Raw genomic sequence first — 19,841 nt, 5'->3', positions numbered from 1 at the left:
TTTAGTTTTTTTTTTCCTTCACTACTGACTGCATCACTCTCTTGAATCCAGTAGATATGACGACACAACAATTACAAAGAATTCTAATTTAGCGGGAAAAGCTCATCAAGAAGAACTACTGGCTTGTTTGAGTAGGTTTGTAAGTTAGCTTTAGATGCACTTGCAATGTGACCATCAGCTGGTAGATTCAATTCTTCATTATGTCAAAAGCAGTTATCAATTTTTTGGTGTGTGTATTTATAAGTGGCTAAATGGTATTGCTAATGACATTTTCTGTAGCCAGCCATCACCAAGACCATCACCATCACCATAATCACTGTAATATGCAGCTTGTAGTGCAGAAATGAAATGAAGACATCACAGTGATTCAGAAATTCTCCAAACTATACAGCAATGAAAATGAAATTACATCAAATTTTAGAACTGTATGTTAACAAGTTGCAAATGTTACCACAGACACAAAACTTTGCTGATATTCACAAGAATGAATGTGAAGAAATCCACCACCACAAAAAGTTGCAGACATGAATATGCAAATGGAAAAAGTAAATTATTGTCGTTTAGTTACCTTTTTGTTCCACTTCTATTTGTTTAGGCATGATGGAGAGAAGGAAAAAGAGAGAAAAGTAACAGGTTAAAATCAGTCATACAACAGCAGCTTGTAAGATTAAGTAGGAGACTTTTCTGCAATAGAAAACAAAGGGTTCTGTGAGGCTGCAGGGAGAGGATGAGTCACACACAAACCACACAATTCATCATATTCATGAACAGGACAACGGTGTAATACCAGTAGCAAACAAGTAGGCTGCACCATAGTACATTTGATGATCCGATTATGCACATTTCAATGGGTCAGTACAAAGAGTGGCCCCACACATCTTGTCTTATGATCAACATTAGACAACATTAGCCAGAGTGAGAACAACATGTTATTGTAGTTGTTGTCGTCGTCGTTGTTGTTAATAATAATAATAATAATAATAATAATGATAAAAGGCAGCCTCCAGTGACGCATGTTGATGGAATGGCGGCGTGACACGTGAAAAAAAGATTTGTTTTAGTCACTGTGACTTTCAGTCAGATGAGACACCATGCAGTGACATGAAGTGCTGGCGGTCATAAATGTGTTCACCACAAATATGGAGTGGTCGACAGATAAAATAATTTTGCGATTTTGCTGAAGTTACTGTTTCTCCTCACAGACAGGAGCACCCTATTTTGCAGACAAAAGAAGCACTATGAGTAGAGCTGCACCCCTTGTTAGAATGAATGCAAAAAAGGTAAGCTATTGGTAAATAAACTGTAAATGCCATTCTTCCATTTTTTTAAAGATAAGTGATGAAAAAGATTAGACCACACTTAAAAATTGTTTGCAATCGTTTTCCTGTTTCACTTCCACTGAAGTGGAGTGTTTTCACAGCCTGGTTTACAGCTTTTCACTGAGCTTCTAGATTTGTGGCAGGAACCGAAAGCGCATGCTCCGAGGACTCTTCTAGTAATCCTGGTTCTAATAAGAGAGGATTAACCTCCGTTACCAGGGCTTACAAGAGCATGCTCCTCCAACTGGAGTGTACAGCACAGGAGGGAGGTCAGTGGGTTGAAATTTTAGAGTGAGAGACACAGGAAAGGACAACTGAAGTTTTACAGATGGAAAAGTTGTTTCAGGTGAACAATAAAAAGGCACAGGACTGCATCAAAAGCTGGAGAGAGCAGTGAGCAAGAAAATTGTAGGGAGGGGGCTTACAACACCTCCGATCAAATATTGTACACAGACGATGCATCAACACGTTAAGCTCCAGGCTGCACCTAAATCATTTCCGCTAGCAACTTAAATTCTTGAAGGTGCTGCATTACGGCTCTTGTAGATCAAGTCCAAGTAAATAGTGAAGGCTCAGATCGAAGCCTCGTCGCCAGCCACAAGCAACGGCCACACTACAGTGGCCAGGGGGCTGTCGGCATTTCTGATCGAGTGATCTCTAACAGTAGCGCGGGGATAGAAGGGTAATGATCCATCAAAAAGGGCATTAGCAGTAGGGATGTGGGAATTGGTGTAAGATACAATCAATGGGAGAGATGGTGTGAGGAGGGAGAAAAAGATTGCGGATGAGATCTCTGATAAGGAAATACAATCGTCTAAAGGTGACCATGTCTGCGGTTTGACCAGAAAATGACTGTGCATTGTGCAGCAAGGCACCTCTTTCAATCGCTGGCACCAGTGCGATTGTGAGAAGTATGCTAAGGTTCAGCCGCAAACACACTTTGGCCAAGCGTTAAATCACACCTTCATGAAGCTGCTGAGAATGGGACAGGGAGTTGATTCATTTGCACAGTGCCTTTACTCCACCTCACCTGATCCATTGTGACCCCAACAAGATTTTGGTCACGGTTGTCTCTGAGTCACTGAGAAGTGCTTAGCTCTATCATCCTTCTCCCTCAGTTCTTTTATCCAGTGCTCATTATTATTCTGAATGAGAGGAGAACCATTCTGGCCCCTTTGAACAGGAAGGTTCTGGGGATTCTCACAGACGAAGACAATCACTCATTAAGTCAACTCAGACCTGTGATGAGGCACACAACTCTCTCAAATTTTAATCAAAGTGTTTCACACATGCAATAAGCCAAAATAGACATTGTACTCTCCCAATCCCTGAATAGGAATTTCCAATATCTGTCCCCATATTAAAGTGCGAGCCATGATCAGCTAATGTATGTTCATGGTTGGACCAAAGCCAAAAGGCAGCTTAAAGTGTGGACCAAGCTAAAAATGTTGTGACAGACCAAAATATGAACCAGCATGTAGCGAGTGCTTCTACATCTGACAAGAGAGATGGCTGTATGCAGGAAACAATTTTGAACTCATTTGAATGATTTGACCCAAATATACTTTAGGAAAACAGCAGTTATAGCTAACTGTACAGTATAATCTGCATATAGATAGGAAGCTGGGAATTAAAGTCAATTAGGCAGTAATACAAACATTTGGCAATGAACGTTGTCAGGAATAATGCAATTCTGTCTTCTATGGTCGATGTTATTTTTACATACATACTGAACGGTGCATATTGTGTACATACTGTCTGCATTTCTCAGGAATGGCTGTCCTGCTGGGATGAAACTCATTCACCATCATAGATGACAGTTTGGCCACAGTCCTCCTGTCTGCCACCTCCTCCACTGAGTCCATCCTCTTAAATAGTCTGACAACCTCTTCCTGCCTCTGGCTGTGATACTTCCCACCCAGCAGACCACCCTACAGAAAATGGCTGATGCCACAACTGAGTCACAGAAGGTCTTTGTGAGCGAAGGTTGCTGCGCCCTTTTTTGAAAAGAGCATCCACATTTTTAGTCCAGTTTGTTGTTCAGGTGAACACCCAGGTACTGATAAGAGGCCACCCTCTCAATATCAATACCCAGGATGTTCACTGGGTGGAGTATTGGCGTCTGCAGACCACCAGCTCCTTGGTGTTGCCCACGTTGATGTGGAGGTGGTTTCTCAGGCACCAGTCCACAGACTCCAGCGTCAGCTCACTGTACTCTGTGTCATCGCCGTCCTTAATGAGACCGACGATCGCAGAGTCATCAGAGAACTTCTGCAGGTGGCAGGATGGGGTGTTGTGGACGAAATCAGCTGTGTTAAGGGTGAAGAATAAAGGTGCCAGGCCGTGGCATGTGGCTTCCCAGTGCAGCTAAGCAGTGAGTACAAGACACAATCCCGGGTCCTCACGTACTGGGTCTACTGGTCAGGTAGTAGGTAGTCCAATGTCCAGCCTGTCCACAGGCAGAGTCGTCAGGATGTTGTTGAAAGCACTGGAGAAATCAAAGAACATAAGTGCCCCCAGCCATCTCGGCCTGTTGCTCCTCTGGCAAGGATATTAAAAGTCACAAAACTGGTCACAGGATTGCAGAACACCTAACGCCGTTTGGACCTGCTGCTTTCTTTGCATTGATCTTCCTGAGCTGGGTCCTCACATGGGTAAGTGTCAAGGACACACAAGTGCAGGGGACGTTGATGTTAGACAGTGTAGGCTCAATGGGACTACACAGTAGTAGTACACAGCAAACAGAGTACACAGCGTGCGCTGCAGTGTGAGGGACTGACCAGTGGAGGCCGGTCAAACCAGATGAAAAACAGGTTCAAATTGCTTGCCTACCCCGCTGCCCCCCAATTTAGTCATTCAGCCCTTTCAGACTCCTCTAGTGTTGTTCTGCTGCAGCTGCCACACTCCATCTTCTCCCTGTACACTTTCTTCCCCTCACAAATCTTCCTCCTCAGTCGTCTCTGCACCTCCTTGAGCTCCTCCGTGTATTCCGAAACAAAAATTCTCTTCTTCTCAATGTCCGGTGTAATCCAGGGTTTGTTGTCAGAGAAACACTGCACTGTCCTGGTGGGTACAGTTTTCTGAAGTTATGTGTCTGTGACGGTGTCTGTGAGACTGCCAATATTCTTCCGATGAGCATCACTGAAGGCTTCCGACATAATAGAGTCGAAACAGTCCTTTAAATCCCCTTCAGCCTCTGCAGACCACCTCTTTACTGTACGTGTCACAGCTGGCTGCCTCTCAACTAAGGGTTTATACACCGGCTGAAGGAGAGCGGGGTTGTGGTCAGCTTTGCTACGGGGAGGGAGAGGAGATGATAGATGCATTCCTGGTGTTGGCATACAGCAGCTCCAACGTAGTATAGTCTCTGGTTATGTAGGTGACAAATTGTTTGACTGCAGGCAGAACATGAGGGGGAAGCACGGTTGGGATCTCGAAACATTAAGGAGAAGGGTATTGACGTTGGGGAACACACACGAACTCTTAAAATGCCCGAAAACTAGCATTGTCATTTAAGTGAACTGGTTATAAAAACATCACTGAAGATTTATTCAAAGATGAAGTAGATGGCTCTTGACAGTTTTTTTCCCTCCTGCTAATGATGGCATTCCTCTTCCTGCTGTGCGTTGGCACGGGTGATTAAGGCTGGTCATCTTTTCTTTGTCTTCAATGAAAAATGACCCACAGAAATTAGGACAAAGTGTGAACGTAAAATGAGTTATTCATTTTGGACAGAGAGAAATATTGAATTAACTTCTAAATGTAGCAACAGGATTGAAAAGAAACGAGAATGATATCTAGAATGCAAAAAAGGATCCTGCGCGTCAAGTGCAAAACTGGTGATAGAGTTCGAGTTCAATAACACTGTCCGCAGAACAGTACACCAACAAACAACGTGACATGTGTTTCCCAGGCTCCCTTGCTAGCGCCATTTGCAATTCTCTTTCAAGCGGAGTCCAACTCCAACACCTTTGTTGGTCCGTAACTTTCAGATGACTACACATCTGACTAGTGTTTCACGACTGTGAAGATCACAAAGGACCAACAATGGCAGTCTTTGTTTCCTTGTTGTTATTGAAGACCACACCTTCGGTTTGTTATAATCCAACAGAACATCCAAAAATTGGGCCGTACGTGTCTGTCCACGCCACAGCAGTGGTATGGAGATAATGAAGTCTGACAAAGCTGCGGCCTCCCGCTGCTGCGTGTACCTGCAGTGTCCACTCACATCAATTATTCTCCCCAGTGTGAACTCAGCGCTGTATGTTCAAATAATGCATTAGTTCACCTCATAAGTCACAGCACACACCCCCAGCCGCCTGCTATCAACAGAGTCTTTCCTTTGAGTGGCGACCCTGTCATGTGAGCCAGAGCTGTATAGATTTTCATCTGAATAATTAACACTTCCCAATTTCACACTAATGGTTGAAAGGTATCAGAACGGTTCCATTAGCAGCTAATAGAGATTCATACAGTATGGGGGGCTATATATTTGGTCAGCCTACCCTCCCTATTTCCTCTTCCCCACTTCTTTCTGTCAAAAGAAAGAGTTCCACATCTTTTAACTACATCCCATCTTTTTTTTCTTAATTGATGACACAAATTACCGAGCTTTGAATAGCATAAGCCTAAGGATGGGGGAGCACTTCTCCCTCTCCCCGCTCTCTCTCACTCTCTCAAGTCTCCCATTCTGTCATTACAGGTTCCATTTCTCAACAGCCCTCTTTTTATCCTGACCATTTGTCTGCTCTCTTTGTGCTCGTCTCACGTACTTATTCAATCTCCTCCCTCGTGTCTACTTTCTGTCTCATCACATTCCTTCTTCCCTCCTGCTGTTCGGGTAAGTAGCGACAGTAGCTTATAACCATGGCGATGTAGGGTGACCAGCATGTGTGGGCCTATGTCTTCAAGATACAGGTGAGAGGACTAGGCATCTGCTTGGAGCAACCAACAGATGCAGAAAAAGAACAATAAAGGAAATATAAAATATTTATTGTGTGGAAGAAAGTGAAGTACAAATAACCTATATTTATTATATGTATTTTCATCATTACATTTGTGTTGTTCAAATACAGCATTGATATAAAATGTGCAAATTTCTGTCAACAGTATATCAACAGTATTGTCCAAAAAAGAAAAATAATAATGAAAAGCCTGAGTATCTAGCACCCAAGTGAGAAGTACTAACCTTAAGAGCAAAAAGAAAATAATGCATGACATGATTAATCACCTCCAACAGCCAAACACATATTCTGCATGGATATTTCAACTTCACAACTTGATCTCCAACTTCCTGAACATTGATCAATGGCATTTACACAAATGAGACAAGGAGGAATATACATGCTGGTCGCTGTAAGTGACTACTTTCAAATATTGATGATGCATATCTTCAAATATACCATCAATGACAAAAGAAGAAGAATATAAGAACAGAAGACAGTAAATAGGGGAAGAAAATATCAAATAAGAGTGGAGCATATGCAGAGAACTGCAGACGATTGGAAAGGAAGGGAAAAATAAAAGCAAAGTGGGACTTTCCCACCTGAACCCAACATGTTCTGACAGGATCAGTCTCAGCACACGTTGGTACAAAAAGTCACCGGAGCTTGCTGTGTGGGCTGCAGAGTGGTCAGCTGTCACTGAGTGATGAGATGGCTTTACAAGCCCCCTTCACACATGGGGAGATGTGGAGCTGGTCAGTCAGGTGCAGAGAAGAAGGGGAGAAATAAGCTGTCGGAACACGCTGGCTAATGCTCTCTGGCATTTTAGCAGGCGGCAAGCGAGAGTGGCAGTGTGATGTATCTGCTGTCATGACGACGCCGCCTTCAAGCCTTGATGAACCTCCGAGGTTCAAGGACAATAAGCCACCAAAATTCCAAGGTCTTAGAAAGTGATCCCAGCAGGGGGAAAGATTAATCTGACAGGGATATCTGTCTGCACGAGCTAAGTTTTGGCTTCAGGCATTGACTCCAAGATTGGCAGCACCATCCCCAAATCCTCCTCCAGCCAAGTTTTCTCAGCTCCACACCAACTTAACAGTATTTGGGCTCCCATTTTCATTTTCTTTGGTTTTATGTATTTTCACATTTTTGTCACATTCCTCTGAAGGACAATAGTTCATTTCCTAACAAAAACAAACAACAGATCGAAATTTTAAGAGCATTTCATCTTCCTGACTGTACATTTTACTGGTTGTAGACACAAGGCCAGTCGTGGCTCAGTCCATTATATGAAGAAAGGGGTTGTTCACAGTACAAAATCAGACAATTGAGTTCATTATAAAAAAGAACTCAACAACAAACAACACAATCTGTACGCAAAAACAAAGGCTGATGATTCTGTTTTAGATAGTACTGCTGAATACAACACACGTATTTCTACAGATTACACATGAACTGGATTGACTGTGAAAGCCATGTGTGCTTAATCAATTTCTGGCTCCACCTGCCAACAAGGCAGAGTGTCAGCTGGGAGCAGGCGGTGGACAAAACTTGTCAAAACATGCCTCACCATTATTTGATCACCACCCCATGAAACTGTTAGTTGTGTGATTATGAGCAGGAACCAATGGGGACAAAACAAGTATGAAAACACAATAGCTTGACGAATAACATGGGGAGATAGCTCTGAGGTCTGAGTTGACTAACACAGCGCTCAGCCTAAAATCACAGGATTACATGGTTATATGTGCTGGCCAAGTTCAAAGAGTACATGTCTGACAGGATGAGCCGGATCCCATGAGATTTGCCATGGTTTTACATTGCTCTTATCGGTTACAAACAGTAAAGGGAACTCAGTGATAATGTACAGAAGCAGGCAGCCAGAAACTCTTCCATCTACATTCTTGTATTCACAATAATTTGGAGTTCATTTACTTTTGACTCATAAAATGTTTCACGATTGGTTCATCTTGAGAGGCTGCGCCTCCGTACTTGAGAATTTACCTTCTCCATTTATCGAGGGTCAGGCCCCGACCCCAGTCAACGAGTGGCAAGGCTGTTCGACCTGCCTCGACCTGCCCTACTATTGACCACAGTGGGTCTGCCAATGTACAGTAGTGTCAGCTTGTCCAGGGAAATGGCACACAAGGGGCACATATTATTTTGTCTATAAACAAAGGTCAAATAAATCTCATGAATGTATGATTCAATCCCCCCTACACAACATCTGCCCCTGAGACACGGTTCCTGCTTTTGGCTATCTGCACAGTCTGTGACATTTTGACTCTGTGCCATCAAAATGTGGCGTGCCTCAGCATGTGGACAGACGGCTATTTTTGAGCTAGCCTTGAATAGACACATTAGACATTTCCAGAAACATACAGCATGGCACCAACGGTCACACTGGCACCCAAATCACCATTGCACATCCCCATGAAAGCAAAATACCAACAGATAAAAGTGAAAGACTCAATAAAATGAGAGATTCAATAATAACACAATAATAAAATCAACTCACTCTCTATTTTCTTTTTAGATCCTGGACACACTAACAAAGCAAAAGATGACAAACATATTCCCACTTTGGCTGTCTGTACTTGAAGCTCAAAGTCAGGGGCCAAAACTATACCTCAGCACCAACACATTATGGAAGAAGTTGGCAAGTTCTGGAAGATCTGGTTTAGTCAATGAGTTGCAGTATATACAGCCATATGATTCATCCTCAAAAAATGACATGAAAATGTCAATAGAGGCAAAAACAGTAGTGTCATTCCTCTGTGACAAACTGAATTAAAAGCATTCAGGAAATGTGGACTAATTATGGTACATAAAAAAGGTGATTCTGTTGACCTCATTTTTGCTTTGGAGGGAAGCAGAGATGGTGGGAGCCAGGCTGAAAGGTTTTAATAAGGCTAATAGGACAGGCAGGTGTTTCAGAATGGATCTGACGAGAGTCAAGGTGAAAGGGCGGGACAGGGCTCCATGTCAGCGCCAGAGAACTGGCATGTTTATGAGTAATAATAAAGAGTTAGCACATCACTTGCAGCCTAACTAATCTGTGAAGTGCATGGGGGGGCAGAGACGCCACAACGGGCCCAGGAACCCAGCTGAAGTGGCCTGACATTGGTTCATCATCAATGACAAAACAACAGCTATTGACACACTAACAATACTATCAGGAATACCCTGATAGTATTGTTTTATAGATGGTTGCAGGCCAGTGGCTAGTAACAGGCCACGCGAGACGACTGCTATTGTTTTAGATCCTTGACACAAATTCAAATATGGACACTCTCGCTGTTGTTACCTCTAGTCATGAATATGTAGGACAGTCTACAATATTGAAGTACTATGAGAAAAAAGGAGATGAAAAAGGCACAAAAATGAAAATGGCTTCAGTGAATCACTCTTAGGAGCAAGGATCACTCTAAGAGGGCTGCAAAGACTAATCCTGCACTAATGTGTAAGGGGTCAATTTTCCTGAATGAAAATATGCATTTCGGTATAGTCACAATGTATGCAGGTCCACTTCTCATCCCTGACATGCAAGACTGATAGAACAGTCCACAGTCTCTCCACATGTGCAGGGCACTGCAGTGCAGGGTGCATGGAAGTGGTGTGGATGAAGAATCGGTCTCTCTGCATGATGAGCATATGTCAATGACTAAACAACTCAAATTTGGTGAAACTTGATAAAATTCAGATGATGGAACATAGACAATAGAAAATCCGAGTAAATAAATAAACTGCAGATGCATTAGATTTCACACCAAAATACAAAAAAAAATAAATAAATTCATTATTTTAAAATAAAAAAAACACACAAATTGTTGTAAATATGACAGAACCCTTTTATTTGACAAATGTGTGAAAACCTGGGATAATAATGGTTTTACAAATCTGTTTAACGTCAGCCATATTTTCAGACGGGCCATTTAGCATCCACAACTATGTTAAAACACAACTCTTAAAAAGAAGACTGCTGAAGATTGGCTGATTTTTTATTTATTGATTTATTTTCCCCACCAAGGACTGACACAATGAACACCAGTAGAAGAGTGGGCGAGCACTATTTTTGTATCTGATTTTTGCTTGTTTGCCACACCAGTAGAAGGTGTAATGTGTGCATGGAATATGTAATATTAAAGTCATGTACAACAGTGATTACATTTCTAATGAGGATTCTTGAGGGTTGATTGTGAGAGTCAAATTGAAATGTGTAAAATCAATGTTATAGTGTCGTGTCTGTCCATTTGGATGGTGTCAATGACTTTATTTCTGCTCTCACAGCTGCACAAAGATATGGGCAGTAGAGCCATAATTGATCCAAAAAAGAAAAGAGGCTCATCAAGCAGAATACAGACAAAAGCTGCCGGTGTTGGTGAAGCTGGGCTGGCGGGGGCATCACTGCTGAGCCGAGCACAAACACAGAGATGGGACAGAAAGGAGATAATGAATGAGGAAGAGGGATGGAGGCAGAGATCGCTTAAAACAGAGGAGGAGAGCTTGTCAGAGTGGGAACTTGAACACTAAAGTTCGAGTCACACTTGGCTGCTTCTTCTATTAAACATCCTAAATTCTTCTGAACTTTGCGAGGAGAAATGGCTCATGCTGCACCTCCTGCGTTCTACAACTTTGGCTCAGGGCAGACAAATTGGTCCATTGATAGAAAGCAGGGATGATTAACTTGGCTCGGATGTCCACAGTCCAGACTCTCCAGTCGTTTCACCAGCACTCTGCTGTACTTTGTTCTACAAATGGAATAGTGCTTTCATTTCATTTTCACCTCAGGAACAACGACTAGCATGTTAACAGATGTTTAAACATAGCTGCATACATATCTTGTTGGAATCCAGTTGCACTCTTCAGCCAAACAATATTTAATGCACGCCACACATTGTGCAGATTTGCCCAATCAACAATGTTGCAAAAGCACTTCATGGGAGCCTTTTAAGATCAGAAATCTCACAAACCACCTGCTTGGTCCAGCTCTGAAGCACATCATGCGGATTGATCGAGTTGTCCATCAATGGACTAACATGTTTCATCTCAGAAATAATTCCATACAACTCAAACACTGCACATGCTGTGGTTCCTTTATCTCAGATTAACATCAAAAACAGAAAACACGAAAGCTCTGCAACATTTGGTCTTATTTACATGCTCTAGGGCCTATTTTACTGCTGTGAATATGGAACACTGGTATGAAGCAACATCTTTTACTTTTTGCTCTATCCAGGCAAGTTTAACCAAAACATTTAAAGGATTGACTCAGGGTTCTCCCCAGCGCTTAAACAACGCCTTCTGCCGTAACCTGGGCCACTAAAAAGTCCATGTAAAGATCATCAACATGAGACACGGTAGAAGTGAATGTCGAGCAGAATCATGAACAACACATAGAAGACAAACATCACACTCACAAAATTGTGAACAGAAGTGAAAGTCCCACATATGATTCCCCTAGAGTCATAGAATGATCAGAAAAAAATTGTGATCCCAAATGGGTGTCTCAACTTTGAGTAAGAAAACTCACTTTTTTCAGCATTTTAAAGCCAGTTTGCAGAAGTGTTATTATTTTCAGGTATGACAGTAGCAACAATGTTCCATTTTTCTTTGGTCTTCCTTTGCGCATTGCCAATCAAGAGGCTCTTTTTGAAAATGCTCTGAACATAAACAAATAAATAAATAAAGGTTTTACTGGACCTAGTCTATCAACATTTTTCTGTTCTCAATTTGCTTCTGTCACATTTTGAAAAAGGGCTTTTCATACATTGACAGGATTGACGACGACATGATTGTGCAGAACAGGGTTCTGTTTCCCAGCTTCCAACACTGACCTACATCTGGCAACGTTTACAGTCAAATGTATTTAAGCATGAGACAAGCTTCTCTTCCATCTTAGCTTAATAAGAACACTTAATTACCGGAGAAAAGCAAGAAAGAATACATACTGTAAGGGACACATTCGTATTGGACTTCCAAGTACTTGTAAGTTCCTGGGCAGGGATCAGGAAAGACGTCTGGCCCAGCCACCACAGCACACTGGGTCCGATTGTTACATCTGAAGAGAGAGAGAAGGCACACGCAAAGTGAAGACAAAGGTTAAGAAGCAAGACATGAAAGGAAATGCCAGAAGAACAAACATTCTGTGTTAGGTCTGTGGGCTTCTCATTGATCAGAAGAAATCAAGGGTCCAACACGTGTGTCACTTCAGTCACTGACGTCCAGGTGAATGCTTTGCCGCAGCACAGGTCAAGTGGAGCTGTACATGTGAGTCTCAAATGAGCAGCAACCTGCTAAGTATGTTCTCTTCAAGAGAAGAGGAGAGCACAGGAGGGTAGTGTGCTCGTTTTCAATTTGGCCCTCATCAGTGAAAGCTCCAGTTGAAGTGAGGGTCCTCATATCTCATAAAACGCCCACCGTCATACAGTAACATCCACGACTGGTCATGAAGGGGCTGCTGAAGGTCAGAGTCTTTTATGTTGCCACTGGGTGGACTCTGGCCCTCGCACTGGCTACAGTGTAACCCACCACTCATTCTCATTTGCAGCCGACCATTATCTTTTTATGCCTGCAGGTTATTTATATGTGCCTGTAAGTCTGACTACAGTGTCAGTTCAGTGAAGGTCAAGGCGCTGTCTGACACAATGATTCATACAACACAATTAAAGGATTCCCTGCGCCTTAATTAACATTGACTGGATTCTGACCAATCGATGGCAACTGTGAGAGATGAGGGGGAAAAAGGAGCATCTCATCTCCAGCCAAATGAGACTGTCACGGGGCTCCCATGCAAGCAGTCCGGGTTCATGAACCTGCCCTGCCCTACCCTGCAGCCCACCCACTGCCACTCACTCAGTCTCAGTGCAGTCAGCTGTCGAGCACTCGCCTGCGCCGGGACTTCATTGTCGGCCAGTAAATGTCAGTCACATGACGACCAGGTCAGGCCTAACTGAGAAACAATTACAGTCCTTTACACCTCGCCACCATTTCTGCGTACTCTATTTAGAAGCAGTCGGGCTGGTAATCAGCAGGTGAGAACAGCAGCTAAGATTAAGTGTCACAAAGAATTAGGTGTGAGACGAGTGCAGGACATTCGATGTTGAAGCACACGCACATGACAGGGATGGATGGTTATCATTGAGTTTCCCGTACAAAAGGACATACACTTGCTTACTTCTAAATCACAATTGGGAGCTGGTGATGAAGATGTGGTCCATCTCCAGTTGCTACTACTTTCAAATTCTAAACTTTTTTTTTTTTCTTTTCAGTCAGTCAGGTTTAAAAATAAAAAAAGGCCATGCACAGCCTCTAGTGTAACCATGATGGTAAAAATTTATTTCGGAAGAAACAGTTCATGTCTACCATAACACACAGGGGAATTCATCCCAGACACCTTCAGGGTGTGCCACCTCTCCTGCTGGCCATCTGGAGGTAGTGCCTGCCTTTTCTAACAGCTTGAGTGGCATCAGTCGTCTCATTGTGTCAGACTACCAAAGAACAACAATGCAACAAAAGAGACTGTTCCACGAAAATTCACAGCGGACGCAAGCGCTGCTGACCACAGATTCTTCCTAAATTCAATAATGTCTTGAGCAGCATAACACTCTTAACAAATCTCAGAATTCAATCATAGTTCATAATAACTTCCTCTAGAGGGATTATGCATTTTAATGTGCATTAAATGCTGATTGCAACCTTAATCCCAGACTTAACATTTATCTTGACCTAAATACACAATCCCCTCCATCGCTGATAGGAACATCTACCACTGCACCACTTGGCCCTGATCCTTGCTGATCGTGTCCTGCAGGGCTCTGCATATTCCAATCATGAGAATGATTCTCATTAAATATATTAAGCACAAATCAATGGAAGGAGAGACGGTGGAGGGTGGATCAATACCGCGAGGAGCCACCCACATCAGGCACCACAATGGCTTCACCAATGGCATAAAACAAGGGCGTCCAGACAGCTATATCTATTGAAGTGTGTTTTAAGTACTGATATCACATATTTTGATCAAAAATCTTTTGTCTTTGTCTTTTCATGAAAAAATGCTGTAGAAATCTCAGGGGAAGCTCATCAGTGCTGCAGAAAGGACAAACAAGCTTTTGCTCTGAGCCCAGCTCTATGGTGCGATTGATATTCACTAGAGAGTCAAAAGTCAACATTTGTTGTAAATAATCGCACTGTGTCATATGGAACCACACTCAAGCCGAATGATTGATCGCTTGTGAACTATGCATCTGTAATCTCCTATATTGGGATTAATGGAATGAATCTGTGCGCACATAACTCCATCCATAACATTGTGTCTGTTGACTGAGAATCGTGAGAATACAGTCATCAACAGCTCACTTGAAAGCAGTCACTAACCTGAATAGATAATAAATGGCTGGCCTTAACCAGGACTCTGAACCAACTTAAACCAAACGGGCACACACACAGACACACACACACACACACACACACATATACACATCACCTGCTTTTCATCGTCACGACAGCATTTTCTCAATTTACTGTTTTTCTTTCCCTCCTCTTGTTCTGCTGTTCGTAGCGGTAGGCAGATTAGAACAGATACTGCCAGTTGACAGGGGAAGGGGGGCTCCATGTAAGCACCAACTGTAATCACTCTAATTGTGGGCTGATCCTCTGGTGACACTGAGTGGCCTCTGTCTTTCCACTTCGATGGCCACTGACTCACAATTGAATTTTTATTTTTTTGTTTTTTGCTTTTTCATCATACATTTTATTTTGCATCCTAAGATGAAAACACTGATATCTTAAACGAAAATACTCATTGTAGGGCACAGATATTGTTTTCATACAAATAACAGATAAAATCCAGACAGATGGTGAGTGTATTTCATCTTGCTTATTAATGCATAAATGACAGAAAGTAAACAAGCGTTTGGAATAACAGTGTACGTATTTGCAGAAGACCTTGAGAGGGGAAGGTCAAGATGCACTGCACCTGTGGATACACTAATCCTTCGCTGATAGTCTTCCAGTCCAGTTCATTCATCATCTTCTCCTTTCTCCCCTTCTCTTTCTCAGAACTGTGTCAATCTCAGATGTAAACAAAGAGACAAAGAAGTCGCTCACTGTATAGTCTGGAATTTACTGTAGACTTTCCTTTCATTTCAAATGACAGCAATCTGTATGTTTTCATATGACACGGCACACTTAAGTCACAAATGCATCATGTATGTCATTCAACCTCAGTAATGTTAATCAATTACTGCTTCTCTTATTTTTCGGCAAATCATCACAGACCATTATGCAAGCAGCTGGCCTACCAGACAGCACCTGCAAATATTATTTCCACTGTGGATTCTGGCCTTTCAAATAGGAATTTCAACTTGATATACATGAGGGTAAATACCCCATTATTTAGCTAGTTTTTCATTTCAAATTGCGTTGTAATATATGAGTATGTGTTTTTTTTTTAATTTGGTGTCTAAAGGGTTAGGTCAGTTCTGGAGACAGCTAAACACATGATTTACTTTTTTACATTTGAGCAGGAAAAAAAGGCAACTACGCAAACCACAAGAATGCTTGTTTTGACTGTGTCTGCATTATGTTATATATACAGTATGCGAGCAATTTAAGACAACCTGCTGCAATGGCTGATTTGAACCAAATGCCTGATTCCATTGCTAAATGATGAAGGCAGAATCAAACGGGTGCACTGCTGATGTGTAAACAGCATTCGTGAAATATCACCACACATATTGTAATGTGAGTCAGTCAGTGCGGATGATGCAGGCAAGAGAGTGGAGGAAGCACAACACCAAAGTGTGGATGAACGTGATTTGACACGTGATCAAACACTACTGAAATAGGTATAATAAATAAGGGTTTTCATTCCAAGTACACAAAAAAATCAATAATTCAATCATTATCATCAATCATAAAAAATATACTGCAATTCTGAGAAGTTTCTAATAAGGGGGTCGAAAGTCGACGTTGAACCACGTTGTTATGGAAGCGGTGACCCAGGCTATTGTGAGAAGATGAGAGTCTGAATGCGATGCATCAGAGATGGACTGACAACAATGGCAACACTGTGAACGTAGGGTTGGGTGATATGGACAAAAAAAGTTATCACGATAAATGTAGTGATTTTGGCGATAACCATAATTATCACGATATATCCATTTTCATTCTATTGCATGTGTTGTACACCCTACAGTATCTCTTGAAACAGTTTCATGATGAAAATTATTACTGGAGTTTGTCTCCAACACCATTATTTGTTTATGTCTAAATATAATAGTCAACCAAGTGTAGAGATGAGAAATTCAATCTTTCATGTCTCTCGTAAAAGCCGGTCATTTTATTTAGGGGTTAAATTGAGCCGTCTGTCTGCTGTATCTCAATAAATGATCACTTAGTCATATTCTATTCTCAAAATCATGATACAAACTGTCAGTCCTTTCTATTGTGTGATGAAAAACATTTTCACAATTCCCTCTCCTAAAATGGTTGTTTTTCTTTGCCTTATTTAATATTTCACCAATACTTTGAACGTTTTAAAATTAGTTGATGGTCCCTAATTGATGCCGGGTCATAGTATTAGCGCTGCCTGTGAGAGTGTGTCCGCGATCAGTGAAGCCTAATCGGGGGTGCGGAAGAGGACGCCGCCGCCATTACCAGAGCGTGTGACCTGCATGTGTTGATGTGAACCAAGGCAGACGACTGCATCAGAGAACCTACGAGGACCACTCCACCTAATAAAATAAACACAGATCCAGAGACTCAGAGTCAACCAATGTCATGATCAGAGGTTCTCTGTATGATCGTGAACCAAAGTCCCCCACACTCTCCACACTCTCCACCTGTCACACACCGGTGCCGGCTGTCAAACGCAGCGGAGCAGGAGAGCGTGACGCGTCGCGTCATGTTCACGTGTGCAAATCCAATGCAGCGGGTGTGTCACATGTTTATCGAATTTATCGTGAGATGCAGAATTGTCATCTTGGAAATTGTGTTTGGCGGTATATCGTGGACGATCAATTATCACCCATCTCTAGTGAACGGTAATATAAGTACAGTATAATTGGGGTCAGCAGTACCAAATATATAATGTATTTGGGTGGAACTTACTGTGTCTTTTACTGGAAAATGCTACCGCTGTTGTTTCCATAGCTTCTCCACGGTTGGTATCCGCCAGAAAACCGTGGCCGTTTGCAGTCAATTACAAGACCCGATTGATACAAACATTCAGGCCAAAATAATCCTGCAAAGCAGCGAAATGCAGATGGTTGTGACTCATCCCTAATTCTTTAAACTTGGTGTCACCTACAGTATTTCTGATGACGCTCTTCATCAATTGGTAAGAAGAACAGGCTTACATGCTCACTGGCACCATTAGAACATCCAGCTGTCATACAACGGTTCAGCATATGTCCTCTGGGACTGAAGAGCTTTTTTTTACGTGCATTCTGTTGTGCATTGTAACTCAGCATTATTATTTGATAATGCACCTGTATGCATTGTTCTAGAGGCATGTCGATGAGACTTGTAGCTCACATATAAACATGCACGAACATCGCCAGAGAAACTGGTCCTCTCATAGACAGTGTTTGATTGGTTTGAATAGTCACACTCTGTGCGCGTAAATGTGCAGACAAACTTGTTTGCCTCAACGCCTGCAGGTTGGTTAGCTTCGAACAAGCAAACAAGAAAAGAGAAGTGAAAGCATTCGCCGCAGCTATGTGGTTGTACAAACACCATGTGTGACAAAATCTAACCCAGACTTCAAAGGCTTAACTGTGTGTAACTAAGCATTGGTGAGCACAGCATACAGTGACTTTTTGGTTCGGGGGAGATGGATTGATTGGGCTCAGGTATAAAAGAATGACCTTTCGAAAGTTCCAGTGAGTGTGGAATAAGGTTACATTTTCTTTTCCTCGTCATTTGATAACAATAACAGAGGTCAATGGACTGTGTATCACAGCTGACAATTAAAATCACTTTGAATGACTATTAGATCAGATGCTTTCAGTCATGACCAACTTTCCCCTGTCCCTGTGTATAACTTCTGCTTCTGAGCAAGAGAGTGGAATAGTGGAAAGAACTAGTTTATCACCGTGCTTTCCTGCTGTCCTTTCACTATCCAGTCTCATTAAATAGTCATAGTGTCAAGTGCTTAGAGGTGTCTTCCTATTGTGTCATGCTGTGTGTGAGTTGGAAGCGTACATACGTAGTTAAAATAAACACTTACTATAAAAAATAAAATATAATAAAAGACAAAATATATATAAAAACAAACTTTGGCACAATATGGATGCCAGTGGGAGCAGTGGGATGATGACTGGACTATTTGCCATCAACAACTTATTAGAAATGAACCAAGAGGAAACCTTTGCACTTTGCTCAGCTTCTCACCCTTAACTTCCAAACCAAATGGTTAAACTTAACCAGGATTCTTAACCAAACCTCTGCCCAATTATTAGGGATGCTGATCACCACAGATCACCGCTACCGATCACATTGACTGTCAATGAATCATCAAATTGATGAGACCTACTGTGTACATGATGTGAAAAATGAACCATTAAATGATTTTAATTTTCATAAACCTTTGGCAGGAGGAAATAAAATAGAATGACCTTGCTGAATGCAGCAACTATTGTCAAAAGAACAACTGAAAAACATTGAATTTGTATTTTGAATTTGATGTGACACGTCGCAGTTCGGTGAATCTCTGGAGACTTTGCTTTGTCCGTGAAATATTTACATACTAGCCAGTTCTAGCGGGACTCCGAGACAGAGAGCACTGCATTTATGAAAGTTTCCACTTTGGACGTTTTCAAAAGTTTCAGATTCAGGTGGCTAGCAAACGCTGCACCCAACTCAGAAAACGTGCTGCTGCAGAGCGAGCAGCAGGGAGGGAGGGAGGAGCAGACGCGTCGCAACCAGCAGGGCTTCATCAGAGCGCTGGCTGTTACACGCGACCAGTTGTGATCGGCAATGACAGGATCGGCAGATCATGATCGGAGACCGATCCATCGGAGCATCCCTACCAATTATACTAAATTATTTTTTAGTATTTTATTTGATGTTTTAATACTCACATTGTGAGGACAGGCCAACATGTCCCCACAAAGCAAAATGTCCTCACAAGAAGATGGCTACCCAAGAGTGTTCACAAGTACCGCACACACAAAATGCATTTTAATCCCCCTGTCATAAATCAAGTAGCATACAGTCAGCACCAGAACTATAGAGCAGAAGAAAGGAAAGCTGTATTACACAAATAATGTGAGATGTTGCCAATACCACAAGAAAGGATTATGGCGAAATGAAGAAAACAGGAGAAGCAGCGATAGCAGGCAGCCAGAGTTGAAAGTGTATCTGCACAGGTTATTTAGAGGGGAGGGTTATCCTGCTGCAAACAGATCAAACTTGCTCAGCGAGCATCTTTGAAATTAATCCATCTATTTTGGTGTCACACCTGGTATTAGGTGATGAAATGTCTCTCTCCCACCAAAAAAGGTCAATCCGTGATTCTGCACATGCTGTCGACATCAATCTGGTGCATACACAGAAATTCCATTACAGGATA

At 42.2% G+C, this 19,841-nt stretch overlaps 1 protein-coding gene across 25 annotated transcripts in view; it reads right to left on the bottom strand.

Moving 5' to 3' along the window:
- The window catches only part of LOC128755626 (adhesion G protein-coupled receptor L3-like), a 207,692-nt gene that overhangs the window by 87,098 nt on the left and 100,753 nt on the right, over positions 1 to 19,841 (bottom strand). For 13 of the 25 annotated variants that reach the window (XM_053859459.1, XM_053859471.1, XM_053859457.1 and 10 more), the window contains 2 exons: positions 12,214 to 12,323; positions 570 to 583 (listed from right to left, as the gene is read on the bottom strand). In XM_053859459.1, the coding sequence (XP_053715434.1) occupies positions 570 to 583; positions 12,214 to 12,323 (124 nt within the window). Of the gene's footprint in view, positions 1 to 568; positions 584 to 12,213; positions 12,324 to 19,841 lie in introns of all 25 variants that reach the window. The other 12 variants (XM_053859460.1, XM_053859480.1, XM_053859481.1 and 9 more) reach the window with 2 other exon arrangements.

This window comes from Synchiropus splendidus, chromosome 3 (assembly GCF_027744825.2).
Source record: "Synchiropus splendidus isolate RoL2022-P1 chromosome 3, RoL_Sspl_1.0, whole genome shotgun sequence".
Taxonomy (NCBI): Eukaryota; Metazoa; Chordata; class Actinopteri; order Syngnathiformes; family Callionymidae; genus Synchiropus; species Synchiropus splendidus.
This window is presented reverse-complemented; position numbering and strand designations above follow the sequence as displayed.